At 44.4% G+C, this 19,858-nt stretch overlaps 1 protein-coding gene across 1 annotated transcript in view; it reads left to right on the top strand.

The window, feature by feature from the left end:
- Positions 1-10,138: 10,138 nt before the first annotated feature.
- The window catches only part of LOC112573063 (dexamethasone-induced Ras-related protein 1-like), a 51,988-nt gene continuing 42,268 nt past the window's right edge, over positions 10,139-19,858 (top strand). The window contains exon 1 of the mRNA XM_025253067.1: positions 10,139-10,594. Within this exon, the coding sequence (XP_025108852.1) occupies positions 10,545-10,594 (50 nt within the window). The 5' untranslated portion in view covers positions 10,139-10,544. The remainder of the gene's footprint in view (positions 10,595-19,858) is intronic.

Here is a 19,858-nt window from a genome sequence, read left to right as displayed (position 1 = left end):
TTGGACGACAGGCAAGCAAATGGAGAGCTGAAGTTCTGTGGCTTTTAACTACCAGGAAGTGTGAAGAGGTTTTCTGCAGGATCCGTTAAAAAAGTTAACAGACCTCGTCTAATTGGTTAAGTCTCCCGTTATCAATATGTAGCTTTAAAAAACAAGTGTGTCAAGGTCCACCTTACAGAATTGCAGCATTGGTAATCGATTTCCTTCCAACAAATAACTGTCCCAGAGAACCGACAGGATAGCGATAGGGTCAATTAATCTCAGTTTATGTTCTGAAGGTTAGCGACTATCAAGTCACGTCGAGCTCACAAGATTTTAAAATGTTCAGAATATGCCAGCCTCTCAATGTTACAAAGAAATGTCTCCGACTGTAGTTCTACTGAAAAAAATAAAAGACGAACTGTCTCATGGCATTTTGCTTCTCGTGGTATAGATGCAGTTGCTATTGACGACAAAGACCTAATGTGAAGTCATAATTGTTCCATGGTATTGTCATTCTTTTGTTGTCACAGAGAACCGGAAGTCTCTATAACGATTTCAGCCTACCGTGATCACAAAGATGACAAATATTTCCAATCTTGTTATTAATTGTTGCAGGATAATTGTTTCATGAACAATGTCACCATGCACTTCTCTAAAACCTCTTATCAAATCTTTTAAAAAAGAGGAAAAAGTGCATGATTTCGCAGATAAATGTCACAAATGGCTTGCAATAAAGTTCAGGCGCTGTTCTTTGTGAAAAACAAAACCAAAATCTGAGCAATGTCATAATCTCTGTCGACAACATGTTTCGGTGCACGCAGGGAGAGCGGAGAGCATCGCGACAAAGGGACGTAATTCACAGCGTCCGCCGCACGTGCAGCAAGTGATTTTAATGTGGGTGACCTGATGTGCGGAGGTCAACAGTTTGAAAGCGGGTATAGTGGTGGGGAGGTTAGGGGTAGAGTTGAGGTACTAGATCAATGCGTGAAATAAATTTGCTAATGTGTCCTGACCCTTTGGCATTCAGCTCCATTACAATCCATTTGCTTATAAATACATATAGCTACAATATCTACGTCTGTATCTATATTATAGAAGAGAGAAAATTTACTCTGTGGTTACCAATAAAACAGACAGACAGACGGACAGACAGACAGGCGGACAGACAGACAGGCAGACTGGAAATAATTAGCGAATTAGTAAAAACAAACTAGCAGTCATGCAAAAACCGCCTGCCCCTCTCTTGGTTGCTTTCTCACCATATCCTCTCATTTTTTTTTCAATTTCTTGGTTTCCTTGTAGCCGTCATTTTCCTCAGGCTCTTCCTCTTCAAACCAGGAGTTTGTCGAGAAGTTCGGTAATTAGCACTCGAACTAATGGCAGGAAAAGGAGAGGATGTCTCCGTTTGACTGACATGTAGAGATGCTCTCTCGTCTTCTCTCTTGTCTTCGCTTCTTTTCAGGTCTCTGATCTGTTTGGGCACGTGTTGTGTGTGTGTGCGTGCGCGCGCGCGTGTACATGGACTGCTATCATCCCCAGCACATCATACTTTTTAACATATAGATGAGGGTTTCTTTTATTGTTAAAGGAGGACACTCGAATCAAGACCAAAGATCAACAAACAGTTGCAACTTGCAAGGGACCGTTTTTCGTTCCGAACTGATAAAAAGGTGTCAGTGTATCAACGTAGTGTCATATACTGTGCGACCTGTCATTATATTCAGAATCAAATGGGCTTCTTTCTGTCAGTAGGGAGGATAGTGGTGACACTGAACAGTAGTAATAATTATAATAATGTAATTTTACAAGACAACTTTATTCATCCACAAGGGCAATTCAAGATAATACTCGTACTAGATAATACATACATCTACCTGTTGAAAAGCTTCTCTCTCTCTCTCACACACATATTCCCAGCGACTGTAGATATAGTTGATGACCTTAGATTAGGGCCGGTAGAGTTTATCAAGTAAATGGCACCTACCTACAGCCAGACCGCAAGAGTGAAAACTCACATGCCAACACATGGTCAGAAATAGAGAGGATGAGGGATGTCTTCCTAAGGATTTGCTGATGACATAAGGCTGCCAAGTCCCTCCGCCTGATTCCGGTGATCGTGGAACAAATATTAACAAGGGAGACGAGACTATTCCTGTTCCCTAGGGAGAGGCTGTGGAACCAAGAGATGAAAGAAAAAGTGATGAGACTTTCAATGAAGAACTGATAGAACCGAGTGAGGATGACAGAGGTGACAGAGAAAGATCTGAGTTTCCGTAGGAGGTACAGTCATTGCTGGCTGTTACGGAGGATCATGCCAGTGTTGGTATCCCATTTAAGCTTATTATCAAAGATAATACCTAGATATTTATAAAAGTCGACTACCTCAATGGCATCATCGTGGATAATACTGATGACTGCCTCAGGCTTCTTCATCCGAAAGTGGAAGATCATTTTCTTAGTCTTTGAGGTATTCAAGACAAGGAAGTTCATTATTCCAGAGAACAAAGTCAGGAAGAGCGCCATTATGATCATGTTCACTATTATACAAAAGAGAAAGCAATGCAGTGGCATCAGCAAATTTTACAAGAAAGCTTCTATCCGTAGTGCATCTACACTGTTAGTATACAGTATGAACAGTAGTGGAGACAAGGAGCAGACTTGAGGGGAACCTGTACAGGTGACAACAGGATCTGAGAGAAGACCGTTAACAGAAACTCTCTGTTGCCTGTTGGTTCAAAAGTCCAGGATCCAGAGAGCTGGTGAGAGATGGAAGTCTGAACTAGACTCTTGTTTGTGTGTGTGTTTGTGTGTGTGTATATATGTGTGTGTTTGTGTGTGTGTGTGTGTATTTGTGTGTGTTTATGAAGCAGTCACACAACACACGTCCTGCTTGCGTCTGTTTGCGCGCGTGCATGCTTTGCTTTGCAGCCAACAAGAGCCTGGTATCAACTAACCACTTCTAACTGAAGATAACGTCGAATCTCGCCGTGTACGAGATTCCCATCAGTGATTGTTGCAAGCCATTTGCATGCGGAGCAGACTTTAATTGTGTGATAGTAGGTTTATTGTGAAGAACTATTCACGAAGAAGCGTCCAGAGAACGATAACAAGGATTTAGCCACGGAAACATGCAGGTTTCGGACAATCACGTGAACAAATCTCCAACTGCTATCAATCTCGTGACGACAAAAAACCGTTCAACACAGCGAGGGAAGAGCTGACGAATGTAATTCATGCTGTTATTTTTTTTTAACTCTACCCCACCCAACCCCAACCCTAAGTTTAAAGTCGAATTCGCACTTAGACCTTTCTTTAGACCCCCGGAGACATCTTTATCATCTGTGCTCAGTGGCGTAGGAAGATGTTCGGCGTTGGGGGGGGGGGGGGGCAAACTCCCTGCTGACAGTGAACGGCGTTCGCAATCGCACATTACGTAAAAAAGGATGGGGGGGGGTACTGCACGCACGCACGTACACAGTGGTAGCATCACAACACGCTGCTTTATTGTTAAAAGGCAAAGCAGCATTGAATAAGAAAAAAACAAATTAAAGAATGACTCCCCGGCTGCCAAACATTATACCTAAAAAAGAAAACACCAAACCCCCGTGACAGCAACGATCAACATTCCAGCTCTGCACATATACACCAGCGCGCACACACCTATGCACACATGCGCGCATGCACAGGCCGCGCAGTCACACTCGGTCACACACCGTACACGTCTGCATACTGGGCAGGGTAGCCATCGGGTGGAAAAACAAAGGTAAAGATTAATTAAGCCTACTCACCAACGGCTCGTGACACGCGTTGTTCTATCTCAAAACAAACGCGGGAAAATACGCTGGTTGCTGGAACCCTCTTCTAGACACCACGCCAGTTCCAGCGACAGTACACAGCACGTGGCAAACCCCCGACTACTCCAGAGACGGGCACAGGTCTCTCCGCCCCGCGTCTTCCAGTCCACATATACCTGTGTGGCAGGTTTCTATAGGCTTCAAGAAACCTCCAGAACCTTTCCCTACCCACAGGGCCCAGCGTCCGCGAGATAATCCACGTTACAAAGAGGCACAGCCCCATACCTGAACTCGGTGTCCGCACACCGTGGGAAAATAGCCCCATCCACCCCAAAGAGAACCAAAGAGACCAGAGAGGAAGGGACGCAAGGCTACCGTATAATTAAGGGCCATAAACTGGCCAGACCACCGTGGCCAGGGGACGAAACTAGGGTGGGAATGGCTGCAGGGCCACCCCTTCCTCGCTCTGCTACCCGACGGTGCTGAGCCAGCGATGCGACACGTTCTATGGCCATCTACCAAAACACGGACACATATATACAAACCAAACAGTATAACACAGATAACTTATGTTGAGTACCAGCCACAGTCGTTGATGATAAAAGAGTGCCTTGTGTAGTTTTAGAAATGTTACTTATGCACTTCCCCTGAGTCGTAGATAGCAATAATACAGTCTCTCTGTCTCTAAAGAAAACTACCAATATAGGGATCGGAGTCTTTGCCTTCCTCATGCTTCGCTAGCTTTTCACAAAGTGTAAGGGTTCCTGTCTGATTGGCAAGACTCACTGGGGTATTGCTATGCAACTAATTCGTTACTGGCATTCTGTGTTCCCGATGGCCAGTGCGGCCCCTTCGGTTGTAAGCGATAGCAGATAATTTTAGGGTGACAGCGAGTGGGTGGGGGATGTTTTGTATTGGTCAAACGAAAACCGCCAAAGAAAAGGCGTCGCATTATGGGGCAGGGGGGAGGGAGACGACACTCGATGTACCGATGTACTGTCCGGCTGCTTTCTTCGCTCAGGCTTCAACACAGCCTGCAATTAGCATGGCAAACAATACCAACGGACTGTCCCCGATCTGATCGTCAGAGGTGCTAGAGCCTCAGGGCCCGCTTTTGTGACGGTGATGACCGTCTCCTCTCTACGTTCCCCTACCTTTCTTTGGTTCTCTGCTCTTTGTGAGGAATTACGTCTCAAATATTGGGGGGGCAAAAGGATATTCCTGCCCCCCCTGTATTTTCCTTGGGGGGGGGGGCGGCTGCCCCCGCTGCCCCCCTGGTTCCTACGCCACTGGTGCTACACGCCGATCTCAACTTGTTTCATTCTTATTGTAATGGCAAATTCACTTGTGGTACACCAGCCATCGTGGGGAGAAAGAGGGAGTTGGAAGAGGGATGTCAGATCGACCTACAGATTCCCGCTCGTGGGGTCAGTGCCAACTTGTAGAGTGTAGACACTCCTCTCCTTTTGTGGCGATCAGGATCGACGTGCAATTTTTTCCCTCTTAGACCCAGACCCAGCCTCGAGTTAGAGCAAAGTGTTTAAGAAAGACCGATGTCTTAGACGGCTGTTTTACAATCCGAAGAAAGACAACAAAATTATTCTCAATAATAGTAACCACATGATGTAGTCAACGCATCTGTCCATATGGAGGCAACCTCTTTGCGCTTTACATGAGACAAGAAGAAAGGGATGGACATCATGATATAAGCTGACATGGGGGTTCGAATTTGTCAGATCACACCCTTAATCTGTTCACGTGCCAACGTATCTGAAGCCGTGTAAAGTGGCTTGATATGACCAGAAGCCACAAACGTCAAGCATCACTGAAGTGTTTTGCTCTGAGCGCCGCCTGGGGGGAAAGTCGACTGCTGACAACTCCTCAAATGGCCGACTGGGACTGAAAACTGCTCACCGCAGAGGCGCACCGTTCGACATCCACTCTTTCATTTCATCCACAAGACAACTCTATTCTGATAAACTCGCTCACGTATGAGTTATCTCCCCTCGGATTTCGTTTGGTTGGCATGATCACTCGATAGGATATTATATAATATGATCACATACATTCTATCCCCCATTCTCCGCCTTGCCTACACAACCTCTAATTTTTCAAAATAAACATAATGCTCCATTTTGTAGTCTCTTTGCGCGCGCCAATCAGTTCTGGCCGCTGCTGTTCTTTTGAGAGGCTTAACCAGTCCTGTACTTGAACATTCTCCTGAAATGACACCTACATTCAAGAAATTGCTCTGAACTTCCAGGTTGCACCCTACTAAATAAGCTCCACGTTTTGTTGCATAATACACCTTTCTGCACCATACCACCACACACCCAGCAGACGCATGAAGTCGGTCCCTCCGTGTGCTATATTTAGGAATTATTTTGATATAGCAATTTTCTGAGTTTGGAATGTTTGAAGATTGTCTATGGTTCTAATAACACGATTGTCCAGAATACACCAGTCGTTTAAAATATACCGTTTGCATTAGTGCAAAGTGCATAATTTGTCCGGAATATCGGATGGAAGGTTGTTTAATTGGGTTCTTTGTCCCAAATGTCAGTCTACGTTTATCCCAAATTCACTTCACGTGATTGTCCACATTTACTATGAACCTTTGCCCAAGAAAAAGGCTCGCACAGATTTGTGTGTTCATGTAGTTTCTCTTGTCCAAATGCATTTCCAAACATTTTCCCCCTAATTCGCTGCGAGCGCTTTTCCACCGTCTTTCTTTCTTCTCAAATTTATAACCTTAGTCAGAATTGCTGCTGGCAGTAACATAAGGTCAACATATGCCCAGAAAGGAATAAAGAAGTGGTTACGGTCATCCCTGTTAACAAAGAGCAGATAACTTCCTGTACAGGAGATCATGTCAACCCCTCCAGGCAAGACCTGGGTGGTATGCGATAGGTGTTCCAGTCTCACTGACGACAGGGTCGTTGTCTGGACAACTAGCAGACCGACTAGCATCTTGGTACCGGAGATAAACACCTGCAGGCCTGACTGCCAGGCCAAGTGCACTCTGGGATCTGGCGGCTGACAACAATTGATCCTGCACCGCTTCATCAACGCCATCGTCGGTCCTCAGGGGACCTCTAACTTCAAGCCGCCTGTGGAATTGTGTTTCAGCACCAAGACAGCCCGTGCAGACGATAACTACCCTAATAGCACGTTGTCTTGCGCCGAGGAAGGCTTAATTATGATAATATCCATGATATCTCCCGGGAGTCCAGCGCGCCAGTGGAGACAGCGGGAGACAAACAGACGTTTAGAGGCTGTGGGAGGGTGCTGGGACGAGAAAATGCTTTGTCTTCTGGTTGTCAACATCTCTGACTCAAGTCCATGGCTTTCCCACAGTCCATGATTCAGGTCACATGTTTAGTTATTACATCATGTTTAGATTTTTTCAGGTATTTTATTATGTCTCCAATTTTTCAGTTACATAATTCACGCCTCAGATTTTTCAGTCCATCACATCCTTGTTTCTGAACTCATTTATTTGGTCTCTAATTTTCAGTTCACACAGCATGTCCTTAGTTTTTAGACATCATGCCCACAGTTTTCAGCAAACATATCTAGTTTCCCACTTTTATCCATCGTCCCCGATTTTAATTTATACACCGGGTCTCAGAATTTCAGCTGTAAATCATGGTGCATAGTCAGGGTAAACTGGACTGGTTTCAAGTTATTTCTAACAATTCTTGGTAGAAATGTTCAGATTCCAGTAACAGCAAATATTGAAACCTTATTGAACCGAGGGTAATAGAACACACTACGTCTACGGGAACATAACTGTACTAGAGATGTCTGACTGCCGTCCAGGTTATTTTAGCTCTAATATGTAGCTAAGGACCTAAAGATTCAAACCCTTACTAGTGAATAAGGGACATCAAAACCGTAGTCGGCAGGTATAGTCTCCCTATTCCCGTTTGGAAATCTGTACAAGAGAAGTGGGACGTTCAGATTTAGTATTTTTCATTTATATATCTATTTTTGTTCGCAGCAAAAGTTATTGAAACTGGCGGTGGTGTTTTATGTTGTTCAAATCACTGCCCACCTCTTTGAGAAAGCTGACTGCCACTTGAGAAAACACAAAAGTTCTTTATCAGTAGAACTCTAAGTATACAGTTATTTCTTTAAGAGCAAGACCATGTTCTTCGGAACTCACGGCTTAATGTGTGGAAACGTACTGTGAACGGAAGGACATTTTTATGGCTTGGTCAAACATGTGGACATAGCGGTTTAAAGATGGAAGTGGCAACAAGAGTGCTTTCCCTGATATAACCTCTCAACAGGAGACTAAAGGAAACTGGGATGGAATCGCGGCGCGGTGTCTACACGCAAGTGCTGGAAGGTTTCCGGAGCAACAGGGAGGGAGGTCCCCGGCGCTGTGTCGTGATGCCGTTGTCGCCTGAACCACACTGGTAATGCAAGCACATCCGGGCTCTTACAGATAAACGCTTCCATTTGTTTGTGTTAATTATCTCGAGCGCTTCCTTTTGCCAGTTGTTGGTCTGCTTCTGCCACTCCTGTGTGAATGTGGTGCGTGCGTGTATACGTGTGTGTGCGTACCTGGCCATATATATGTGCGTAAGTCGTAAGTGTGGCTATGCATCTCTGTGTGCCTGTTTATCAGTCTGTCATCTTATTCTGGACGACTTGCTATAGCATGTAATATATTACATGCAGTATCTTGAATAAAGACGAAATGTTCATCCGGTTCCTTTCAGACGGCTGTATGACTTTTGACATCCACCTCCTAGATGGATCTCATCTAGTGCGGTTAGGTAGTCGAGCAACTTCGCTTCATGTCACGTGAGAAAGGAGAGCGCGCGCGTGCCGCCATCCACATAGGCTTCTCGTGCACGTCGAGAGAATGGCTTCCATTGCCTGGCATGGGTGAGGGGGGAGGGTGATGGAAGGACCTTCGATCCTGACGATGCAGGTAGGTAACATCTTGTCGCGCACCATGACAGTCCTGTTTCACCTGTGTGCAGGTAAGAAACAGCTGGTTCTGGCGCAGTGCTCTACCTGTGGCCATTTGCAACGATGATTACCTGACAACATGCGACACGGAAACCGTTAAAATGAGTCCGGTGCCCGAGCAGAAGATCTGGCCGTGCATTCCATGAGAGGTGGTTAGCGGTGTCTGAGGACAAACAACGGGGTCTCTGCCGTACAAAGCACTAAGCTTATCTTTCCATTATAAAGAATGAAGATGGGCATATCCATTTCGCCGCAGCTTTCATGCTGGCTAGTGGGTTGAGTTAATGGATGCCAAAGAACGTGAAAACTGACCTTTCTTTGTGTTGATTTTTGCATTGCTGGCTTCCTGCTTTACCTGTTGCGCGGCGCGCTTGACAGATCCGCGTGCGTCGATAGTGGATAACCTTTAACCTCAGCATCACAAGTTTGACGTTTATCCATTATTGACCTTTTTTTTAGCGTTTATTGGCATTTATCGCATTGACTAGAAGCTTCTATTTAGCATACCTCTTTCAATTTCAAGCTTTTGCACCCGAGTGTATCCTTGTGTTTGATTTTTTTTTAGTTTTGTTGGATTTTTGTGGGTTTTTTTTTTTCTTTTTGTATTAAAGTCAGGCGTTCTCTATAGAGAAATTATGATTGGCTCTGAAAACGCGTGTCTCGTTCAAACCTCTTAAAAGTGTTTGTTCTTACGACTTGTTTCAGACATAAATTGAGCTGACAGGTGGCGAGTCGTGGATCACGCCTTATCGCACTGTTTCGTCAGTCTCGGTAAACCAGACCTTTTCGCACGCGCCTCGCCTCGTGCAGCACGTGCGGTTGGTCAGCTGACGAGTCTCTGTGACGGACCCTCCTCACCCAGACAAGAGACTAGCACTGCCCACCACGAGGCCTGCATGTGAACCATCGCAGACACAGACAGCCCCAGAAAACGAGCGGCACAGATATGCGATATGCGAACTCCCGCCCTCAGCCCCCCAACCCCTTCCATCGCTCATCCTCCTTTATGCCTCCGCTCAGCTGATTAGCTTTTTGTCCTCGCAGATTGTTTCTGCTCTAAGCTGCAGCTGAGTGGGGTTTCTTTAGAGCAGTAGGGGACACTGGAGGAAAATCAGCTTGCCATCTGTCAAAGATTTCAAGAAAACAAAGATTTGTTGTTGGAGGAAATGGATGTCTGGGGGAAACCCTCGACAGGTTTCTTTATTTACTCCGATTTCTTCTTCCTTCTTCGTGCCAAGACGGCGCAAGTTAAAAGAGATCAGACAGAACGTTAGAGAGCAGACTTTACCGGGTTTTACATACACAACAGACCGGTGAAAACCGATTTACCGAGTTTTAGGATATCTCGATACCTAATACGTAAACAAGAAAGAAAACTGTGGCCTGGATGACCTCTGTAATTTTGGCGAGTTTTAAGACCTGGTGGAGTAAGACAGCTTCTTTGAAAATAGTTTTTTTCCAGACGTAGACCGTTCCAGACTTGCAGACAATGAAATTAAGCAGCGTTACGTGAGAGCTGAGAGCCTGGCGAGTGCTGCTATCTCGATGTTGGTCGGTAACACATCAAGCTTGACATCGAGCTGAACTTCAACACCAAGCACGCCTTGCTGCCAGGCGAAACAAGGGGAATCCTCAGCTGGTGTTGAAAGCGACATTTTTTTCTGCGCCTTCCTGCTGCTAGTCGTCATTAACGACCGATGGTTAGCGCCACATGTACGAGGGGCCAGAACTGAGTTTGCAGGCGACAAGTCGGGTGTGATGCTGACGGTCAGCTGAGGACAAATGTACGGATGCGTCAGCGCCATGATCAGCGCCATGTGCCGCGACGAGAGGTGAGTGTGCGGGGAGAGTGGTGTCTGTGTGTGGAGAGAGAGATGTCTGTGGTGTTTGTGTGTGGAGAGAGATGTCTGTGGTGTTTGTGTGTGGAGAGAGATGTCTGTGGTTTTTGTGTGTGGAGAGAGATGTCTGTGGTGTTTGTGTGTGGAGAGAGATGTCTGTGGTGTTTGTGTGTGGAGAGAGATGTCTGTGGTGTTTGTGTGTGGAGAAAGGTGAGTGTCTGTGGAGAGTGGCATCTATGTGTGGAGATAGGTGAGTGTGGAGAGTGTTATCTGTGTGTGGAGAGAGGTGAGTGTCTGTGGAGTGTGATGTTTGTGTATGGAGAGAGGTGAGTGTGCGTGGAGAGTGTGTGGAGAGAGGTGAGTGTGCCTAGAGAGTGGTATCTGTGTGTGGAGAGTGTGGAGAGCGATGTCTTGTGTTTGTGATTTCTCTTAAGAAAAGAGGAGAATGCCTCTCTGTAAAAGAGGTGTCTGTAGAAAAGAGATGTATATGGAGTGTCTGTTGTGAAGAGATGAGTGTCTCTGTGGAGAAGACGTGTCTGTCTCTGTGGTGTGTTTAAGGAAAAAAGAATCGAGTGCGTGGAAAAGACTTCAGTGGCTTTGTGAAAAAAAATAGAGAAGTGTTTCTTGTTAGCTTTGACGTGTCTTTTAATCAAAAGATCTTTATTAAAAGTAAGCATGGCCGTGTGCAAAAGTTTTATCATTAAGTTCTGGGACATCGCATTAGTCGCAGTGTTTAGATTATCGTTGCTCTGAAGCCGCTAAAGTTATTTTAAAGTTTTTTTTTTCACTTTCAAGCTTTTTTCACTGTGTGAGAGCGCGCGCGCCAGAGAGAGAGAGACCGTGCATGAGTGCGTGACAATCTTGCACTTAACTGTCAGATTTTTAGTATACGAGAGTTTTCCACATATTCATAGTCTCTGTATAAGAATCTCCTTAACATCCATTTTAGGAGGATCAGCCAACAAATATTTACTAAAACAGCGCTTTCTTATGTTTACAGCCATAAATAAAGATAAGAGTTTAGAGGATTACAAAGACTCTCGTTTATTAACTAAACGACGGTCTCTCAAAAACCCTTGTTATAAATGAAAGAGTTATTTCCTTTGAAACACTTTTCTTGGTTTTAGTATCATGTCAACAGAATATTTTTCTTACAAAAGTTTTTTGCATCAGACATTTGCTTTTGTTTGTTTTTAAAAGGTTGTCCATTGGCTTTAAGAGTTTACAAAAAGGAACCGATCTGTACTAACAGATTAATTTGTGTACTCTTGTACAGAAATGTGAGTTCTGTGATAAATCAAATCCAGTAAAGCTAGCTGGGTGCTTTGTGGAAACTGTTATGTAACTCACAGTTGGAAATTGTAATCACTATTTCAACAAAAAGTTAATCATGTTCACTTTGTCGCCTACCTGAGCTTTAGCTGGAATCCTTCCCAACACTTTGTCATCATTAACTGTACTCGTCAACGATACCCTCGCGATGAAAGGTGACTCTTTATAAAACGAAGAGCTGACCGCATAGAACAACAAACCTGATTGTATCAATCTTAAAGTTTCTCGTCCAGTATGTCTTTGATGATTCGTGTTTTCATGTTTTGACTCACATCTGCTTCTTGATGTTGACCTTTCATGTCTTGGCTGAGAGGTATTTTTATGCATCCGATCATCTCTTCTTCCTTTGATCAAACCGGTTTTTCCCGTATTTTCTGCGGTTGGCTAGTCTTTTTTCGTGTCATCCACTCAGTATGATCACGCAGCCCAAAGCTACTGATCTTTCTATTGGGGGAAAAAATAATCTTCCAGCAGCAAAGCTCTGGGTGCAGAAGACATCGCCGACCGTTGCGGTGCACCCACACAAGCGCCGCCATATGATTGATGGGATTTCACAGACGGCTACAGAAGGCCGAGAGGTCTGATGACTTTCTTGGTTTCCACGCCGATGGTGACAGGCGCCGAGACCGACGCCCACTGAATCGGTCTGTAACTGGAGAATATTCCGCAATGCATGGCCAGTCGGTCTGCTTGTATGAAGAGAGAGGGCAGTGACCCGGGGTCGACAGTGAAGGTGAAGGTCGCTTGGCACTGTGGAGATGCTCGATGATGCTGCTGTTGGTGAACAACGTTGGTGAGGTCATGGTGTGCGCTGTATCGGCTTGACCCCTTGTGCACAATAATATGCGTGGGTTCTTTTATTTTATTTTATTTTTTTATTTCGCGCGCACGCGTGTGTGTACGTGCGTACGTGTCTTACGCTCAGTTTGTCATCATTTGTCCCGGAGGATAGCGGGGCTGTCGAAATCAAACGGCAAAGCCACACGCTGTTCGGAAACACTCAATTCGGGAAATGGACTTGCCGGTAAAAGCCGTTTTTTGAAAACCTAACGGTCGATTGGGGCAGAGCGAGAGACAGAAAGACAGACAGACAGGCAGCGACAAGGAGAGAGAGAGAGTGGGAGAAAGAGAATAAGAGAGTAGAGAGAGAAGGAGAGTTATGGAGAAGACAGGACGGAAATTATCAGCATAGAAGAAATGGGGAAGGTATGGATGGGCAGCGTTTACATCCATGGCCGGTCTGCACGTGCATGACAGAATGCGCTTCTGTTGTTTTCCCGCCAGCGCGGTCACCACTTCTAACATTGAGCTGTGCACAAAAAAAAAAAACTTAAAAGTTTCTTCATTAATTCATAATATGCAGCACAGGAATAAGAAAACAGAAGCGACATCACCATACTGGCGAAGGCAGGAGGACGCATGGAGGATGGCGGGAAGTGCACCTCATAATTTGCTAGAAGACCTCAGACCCTTTATCAGTCGTCTAGGCGACAGGGTCGCGTGACAATGCATCCGCTGGGGAAGTTCTCAACTCGTCCAGTTCTGACGTTCGCTTCCTCTCTCTGGATAATTTTCCACGATCTTCCAGTAAGAAGTAAGATAACACTTTATTTATCTTGCTAAATATGTCACTTTAATCAAAGGTTTACTGGATTAAAAGCTTTTTTAAAAATGAGAAGATGTTATTCATTTTAAGATACTTTAAAATAGTTAAAAGATAGTTAAAATTGAGGTCAGTCCTAGTAATTTTGAAAATATCAGTGTAATTTTTTAAGCAAACCTAGGAAAGTGCAGGTCTGGGCGTGCCGTGTTCTGTTACCTCCATCAGCAGACCAACATGTTTCGTCTGAGGACTATAGACACTGCCGACTACGCTCATGCACGTGAGGTTCCCCATGCCCACAATTTTTTAAAATCTTTTCTCAACCTGAAGTTTTCTAGTTGTTAGCGGGGGTCTTTATTTGAATCCTGTGTTCTTCGAATAAGGTGCTTTGATGATGCCGGAGGCAATCTAAAAAGAATAACCTCGACCAGCCGTTGGATCACCCACCGGAAGGTGCAGACACGCAGCTCCGAGACCCCAAACAGAGCCTTTAACAGAGTCCTGATCCCAGAAGACTTGCTGGGAATAAGGCAGAGGCATCACGAAAGCACGAAGCCCTCGCCATCTCCTGCACCTGCAACTAGTTGTCTCTCGGGAAGGTGTATCAGGAAGTATCAGGCGTCCAGGCGGCAGCTCCAACAAGAGTTTCTAATGACTGGGATGGTAGTAAGGTGTAATGCACCAGCAGCATCACAGCAGTCACACTCCCAGAAACCGGAAAACCTCCACGACAGGCCGTGCGATTTAAAAAGAAAACCTGCCACGCAGTGGGTTTAAATATTGTAGGCTGCTTGAAATTTCACCATAAAATAAAATAAAATTTCTCGTTTGACAGAAGAAGGTCACCAGAAATGTGTGTTTGGTCGGAAACCGGAAGAATTCGAGAAGTGAAGTATCGATGAGTTCTGCATCCTTGGCACACTTTCTCTGTCTTTTTTTTAAAAATTTTTTTAATATTGTGCTTACTATCTTTCTTGTCCTTTCGATTCCCTGTCGTATATAGAATCAGAGTTTCCGGGAAAATTTAAGCACAAATATGCGTGTGGTGTCGCCTCACTATAAAAAAAGCCCTCTCCTTTATTCATACTTCTAAAAGCCATTTTATGTATGTATATATGTGTGTGTAATAATAAGTTAAGCAGGAAGGCGTTGTTTCTCTGTCATTCTCAGTCGGACCCATTTACAAATTCTGTCTCTCTGTCCGGTGTTGGCCAAATCTGGCATGTATCCCTGATGCTTATTTTCCATTATAAGATGTTGCCGGTGGGCTTCAAACGAAAACCATTCTACTGGACAGGGAAAATGTGGACAACATAATTTTAGACGGTAGCATTGAGAAGTAGAAGGAAATGCAGTGAGGTATGCAGGAGGGAAGATTGTAACGAGGGACTGGTTATTGCGAGAGTCGTGTTGCGGCTAGCATCATCGCGGGTGTTGTTTTCGACAGCATCCCTCACATTCCGTTTTCATGCGATTGCATTGTGAGTTGACAGTCACCAGCGATGTCGGGTGCCCGGCTAGTTTATGTGTATGTGTGTCTGTGCGTCTGTGTGTGTGTGAGAGAGAGAGAGAGAGAACATACCGTCCTTTTTATCGACAGAGAATGCCGCGCAGGTCGGCATGATGGGAAAGGTGATGTTCCCGACATCAAAGGTCATTATTCTACACTTACAAAGCCAGAGATCGTTCTAATCCGTGAATCATGCTCAGATATTGACTACATGCTGGTTATTTTTATTTTTTAAAATCCCCAATGAGGAGCAGAAATGGAGGAAAACTTTCAACGGCAAAAAAGAGAGATCAATTTTGCAAAAAATTATATCAGTGGTTTGTTGGCCGACTATTTTTTTTTTTTTTTCGCAAACTCATAGACGACTAAACGCATGTGCGAACAGTCGAATGCGGTTTCTGCTTACGAAACCTTAAAATCGATGTTTTATCAGTCTGTCCAAAATAAAAGTCTACACCAAAACATTAGCTCTAACCCCAAACCTAACCCATATATATTATATATTAATTGTATTTTAAACGGATTAACTTGCACGCGCGCACTCAGAAAAAGAAAATCGAAGCAACAACAACAACAACAAAATAATCATTCGAAACAAGCCTACAGCGTTCACACTAAAAACCACTCACTTTACCCTCTTTAGCAGCGTCAATAAAAGCAATCAACAGTTAATGAAGTTCTGCATTTTTCATTCGACACCATAAAACAAAACAAAGATGGTGTTTTGCATTGCAAAAGAAAGTTGACCTCCGGTGACAGCGGTAAAATATTGACCAGAATACAGCCGGTCATGGGTTGTGGGCTCACTCCTCGTCTCTGACTCACCAAACGTGTGTGTTCGACATGTAACAGGTTTGCAGAGCTAAACTACATCGCCGAGACATCGCCCGAGCTGCCGACCCGACCGTACGAGCCATCCAAGCAGACATGTTGTGGGCAATAAAGGGACGTAAATGTGCTGATACTGGTTTGTGCAGATCAAGAGTGCTCTGCCCCTTGCCTGCCAGAAATGGCTGGCCATCCGAGCAGACGAGAACTGTCTGTCTAAGCCTGACGACGGGAGCATTTCCAATTGACGGTGACTGTCTAAACCCTGTTCTGCGCTCTTCGTGGCTGTCCGGGGATTTAGTGGGTAGCGAGGTGCTTTTCTCATTCAAATCGGGATACCAACCGCAGCTAACAGTAGAAAAAAACCTGACACAGATTTAATGGAAATGTCAATCACGAGAAGAGCGCAACGATTTCAGCCAATCAAAAACTCGCTTTGCGCACGTGGTCTACGATCGACGCTGTTTAGGCGCTGAAAATCACGTGGAAATCAGGATATAGGTCGCTCAAAATATTCAGATGAGTTAGAACTTGGAAGTGCCTTTGTTCTGACAAATATATTGACACGCACTGGAATGTATTGGTAAGCATGTCTGGACATAGTTCCACGTTTTGACCAAGAAAAAAACAACAAAAACAACAACAACAACAAACACAAAAGAAACAAAAAAACCAGCGTGCCCAAGATGAGTTCTGAACCCTGGAAAGCCAATCCTTACAGGCCAGAACAGGTGACAAACACAATGCTGTCGTATTAATGAAGAGGTGAACATGTCCAACCAAAGAAGGTTGACCCTTTTTGGTCGAAACGCTTTCCAAGGCAAAAACCTCTCGGGATCGTTCACGTGGGTCCGAGGCTGTCCTGGGTGAAGAACCTGTAACGATTTAGTTCTGTGATACTCAAGTTACCCTTGTCCGGGACATCTCGCGACAGCGTACAATCAATCATCACCCATTTTCCCATTGTTAACAAACATTTTTGTACAAGGCACAACTAGTGAGTAAACCCTTAAAGTTAACAAATTTTCATCACATGAAGCATAATCGTGATGCTCATTCATCCATTTCTCGGCAATAACACAAAAAAGCTTTATCTCATTAGACGAGGTTACAGAAAACGTGATTCAGAGGCCGCGATGGCGCACTACTTGCAAGCACGATGATCAGCATGCGAATGCTCACAAGTCCAGTGATTTTTCTGTTAGCGTGCGTGACTTTTGGGATTTTCCTTGGTGGTGCTGCCTTGAGCGACTGATCTGTTCTACGCATGTGCGAATAGCCAAAGGCGTTGCCAGCTTAATAAACTTTGACTTGATTGTTTTGTCTGTTCACCCATTCTGTCCACAATAAAGGCCTACACCAAAACTTAACCATAAACCTATCCCCAAATACAAATCTGTCTTAGTCGTTGATGTCGAACTACAACAAACAAACAATAACACCAAAAAAAGCGTGTGTACCAAAGAATAAAAGATCAATAAAAAAAATCGAACCCACATCGTTGGCACTGAAGATCACTCGCTCTACCCACTACGCTATAACAGCTTCGACGAAAATCTCGTGAAGCATTCGAAGGACCGCACTTTCATTAACATCATAAAAAGACAAGTTAAAAGACGGTATGCGCATGCGTGGCAAAAGACACTAAAAAAAAAATTTGTTTACTCCATGCTCTTCGTAAATATGGTGGCCATTCAGAGCTCGTAAATATTCTACCCGTCTATAGTAGTGCATTCCTCCCCTCCTTTCTTAGAACAGGATTTAACATGTCACGTGCGGGTCTGACACGATCTTCACGATCACTGCTTCAGCTTTGGTACAGTAAGGGTCTGCAGAAGCCACAGATGTCTCACTCAATATGCTCCATTTGACAACCCTAATGTAAACTCCAGATGCCATATTTTCAGTGGCTGTAAGCAGAAATCAAGTAGGACATTCAAGTGATTTCCGTTTTCTTCTCTAACTGCATCAAAGGCCGAGTTCCGAAGTGCATACAAATGTCTCGGTCTTCACTGTACACAGGTACCTGTGTGCATCTTGTTAATTGAGATGCTGATGTCCTCTTCCTTAAGCCTTCTTAACCGGACAAACATGGACGAATGTATGATACAGTTTGACAAAATTTGTATATAACCGTGCTGTGACCGCACATTTGTGCAGGTACATTCTATTATTTGCATGATGCTCCACTTTGGAAGTAAGTCAGAAAACATGAACATTGCATTTGTATGCATTTAAGGCCCTCTTTAGACCACACAAAATACAGACGAGTGTCTAACAGGTTTGACAAAAAAGTTTTTATATGATAGCCATGTAGATACTTTGCCAAACTTTGATTAAACATGCGTCCATATTTGTCCCATTTAGAATGCCCTAATTATTACATTTTCTTATTCCTTTCATCCTCAGACACTCGTGGATCGTCACAGTTCTGCCAGAAACATATCTTGAATTCGTTCTTCAAAATTTGTTCCTCTCGGTCGCTGCTCACTGTACTTCGATTATTATTTTTTTTTTTTTTAACTGTCGTGGTACGTATTACCAGGTGGCTGAAAATCGCGGGCCTTATCACAAAATCAAGTTGAAAACTGAAAAGGCGTCTAGAGTTGGACATACCACTGATTGTGTCGTTAGGGAAGTGCAGCCATTTCTACTAATGAAAACCAGGCCAAGCGCCCCACCCACTGAGGGTGCACTGAGGATTTTAGTACTGGAGGTGAATGAGTCGGCCATCCATACATAGAATATATATATAATCTATACATAGTACAGAGAAATGCAAATCATAGTCTGCTCATTCCATGTTTGGGTGATTAGCTAATCGAGTGTTATTAAGTATATGATTTAATTATTATATTTGCTTGGAAATCGGCAAAAAATATATTTTAGAAAAAGTCAAAGAGAAAGTAGGCCCTTGTAAACTTGCGAAGTCTATAGATTAACGGCAGATACGTATCAGTTAGAATTCTATTAGCAGCCCCACAGAGTAGTGCCAGTGGTGTGAAGCGGGACATCTTTGTCTACAGTCAACCATTACCAGCTTAGCAATTACACGATGGATGGTAATGAGACTTTTTTTTTTAATTTGTTCTAAACCTTTATCTGCCCATATTTTCTGTTTCGCAAATAGGTTTTTCTTTTTTCAAACACTGGTTGTGGAGTCAGTGAGGGGCTTCCTGCCCATCAGAAGCCCGGTCTCTGCTTACCACCGCCACTTGTTAGGGTTTGCTAGGAGGCAGCGGTGATGATCGTGGGTTTCACAGGTTTGTGTCTTGCTAAAGTTTTCTTCTTTCTTTTAAATAATGTTTTTAGTTTGATTAGCAAAGTTCAGTCGAGCCTTTCTCTCTTACATGTGGGAAATCTCTCAAGCACACACTCGCACACACGTGCGCACACGGCTGATAAGATCCACTGAAGCCTTCTGTCACAAATGTTTTCGAATAACAGGGGTCAGCTGTCAAGAGTCAGGAAAATAGAGAGAGACTGAGATTCAAAACGAATTTTCGCACAAAAATTCCATATTTATACAAATATTTGCCTTTCTATATCCTCTTTTTTTTTTTTTTTTAAACAAATAACACCGCATGGAAGGCTTGCGCGGACCGACACGGGGAAAACATGCCTTGATCACTCACTCGTACATCTCCACCGACTGCACGCCTCTCAGACTCACCTCCTCCACCCCAACCTCTTTCTTCCCCCTGCAGACCGTCCTGGGAGAGATTGTGCAAGGACAATGGCGGCGGAAATAAGTCGAGGGACTTCGTTATCCACGCAGTCGGAAGAGAGCGCGTGGGTTCGTCGGGGTGGGAAAAGCACCTTGAGCTGCGAACACAACATCCGGGACCAGACGTAGGTGATGGAGGCGGTGCTGATGCCGAGGCTAAGCTGGGCAATCGGTTGTGTCAATGCACCTTATTCACGCGTGACTTTTCCGGGTTTCCAAAACGAGGCTTCGTGGGCTGCCATAGTTACGAGGTAGAAT

The sequence above is a fragment of the Pomacea canaliculata genome, linkage group LG1 (genome assembly GCF_003073045.1).
Source record: "Pomacea canaliculata isolate SZHN2017 linkage group LG1, ASM307304v1, whole genome shotgun sequence".
In the NCBI taxonomy this organism is placed as follows: Eukaryota; Metazoa; Mollusca; class Gastropoda; order Architaenioglossa; family Ampullariidae; genus Pomacea; species Pomacea canaliculata.
This window is presented reverse-complemented; position numbering and strand designations above follow the sequence as displayed.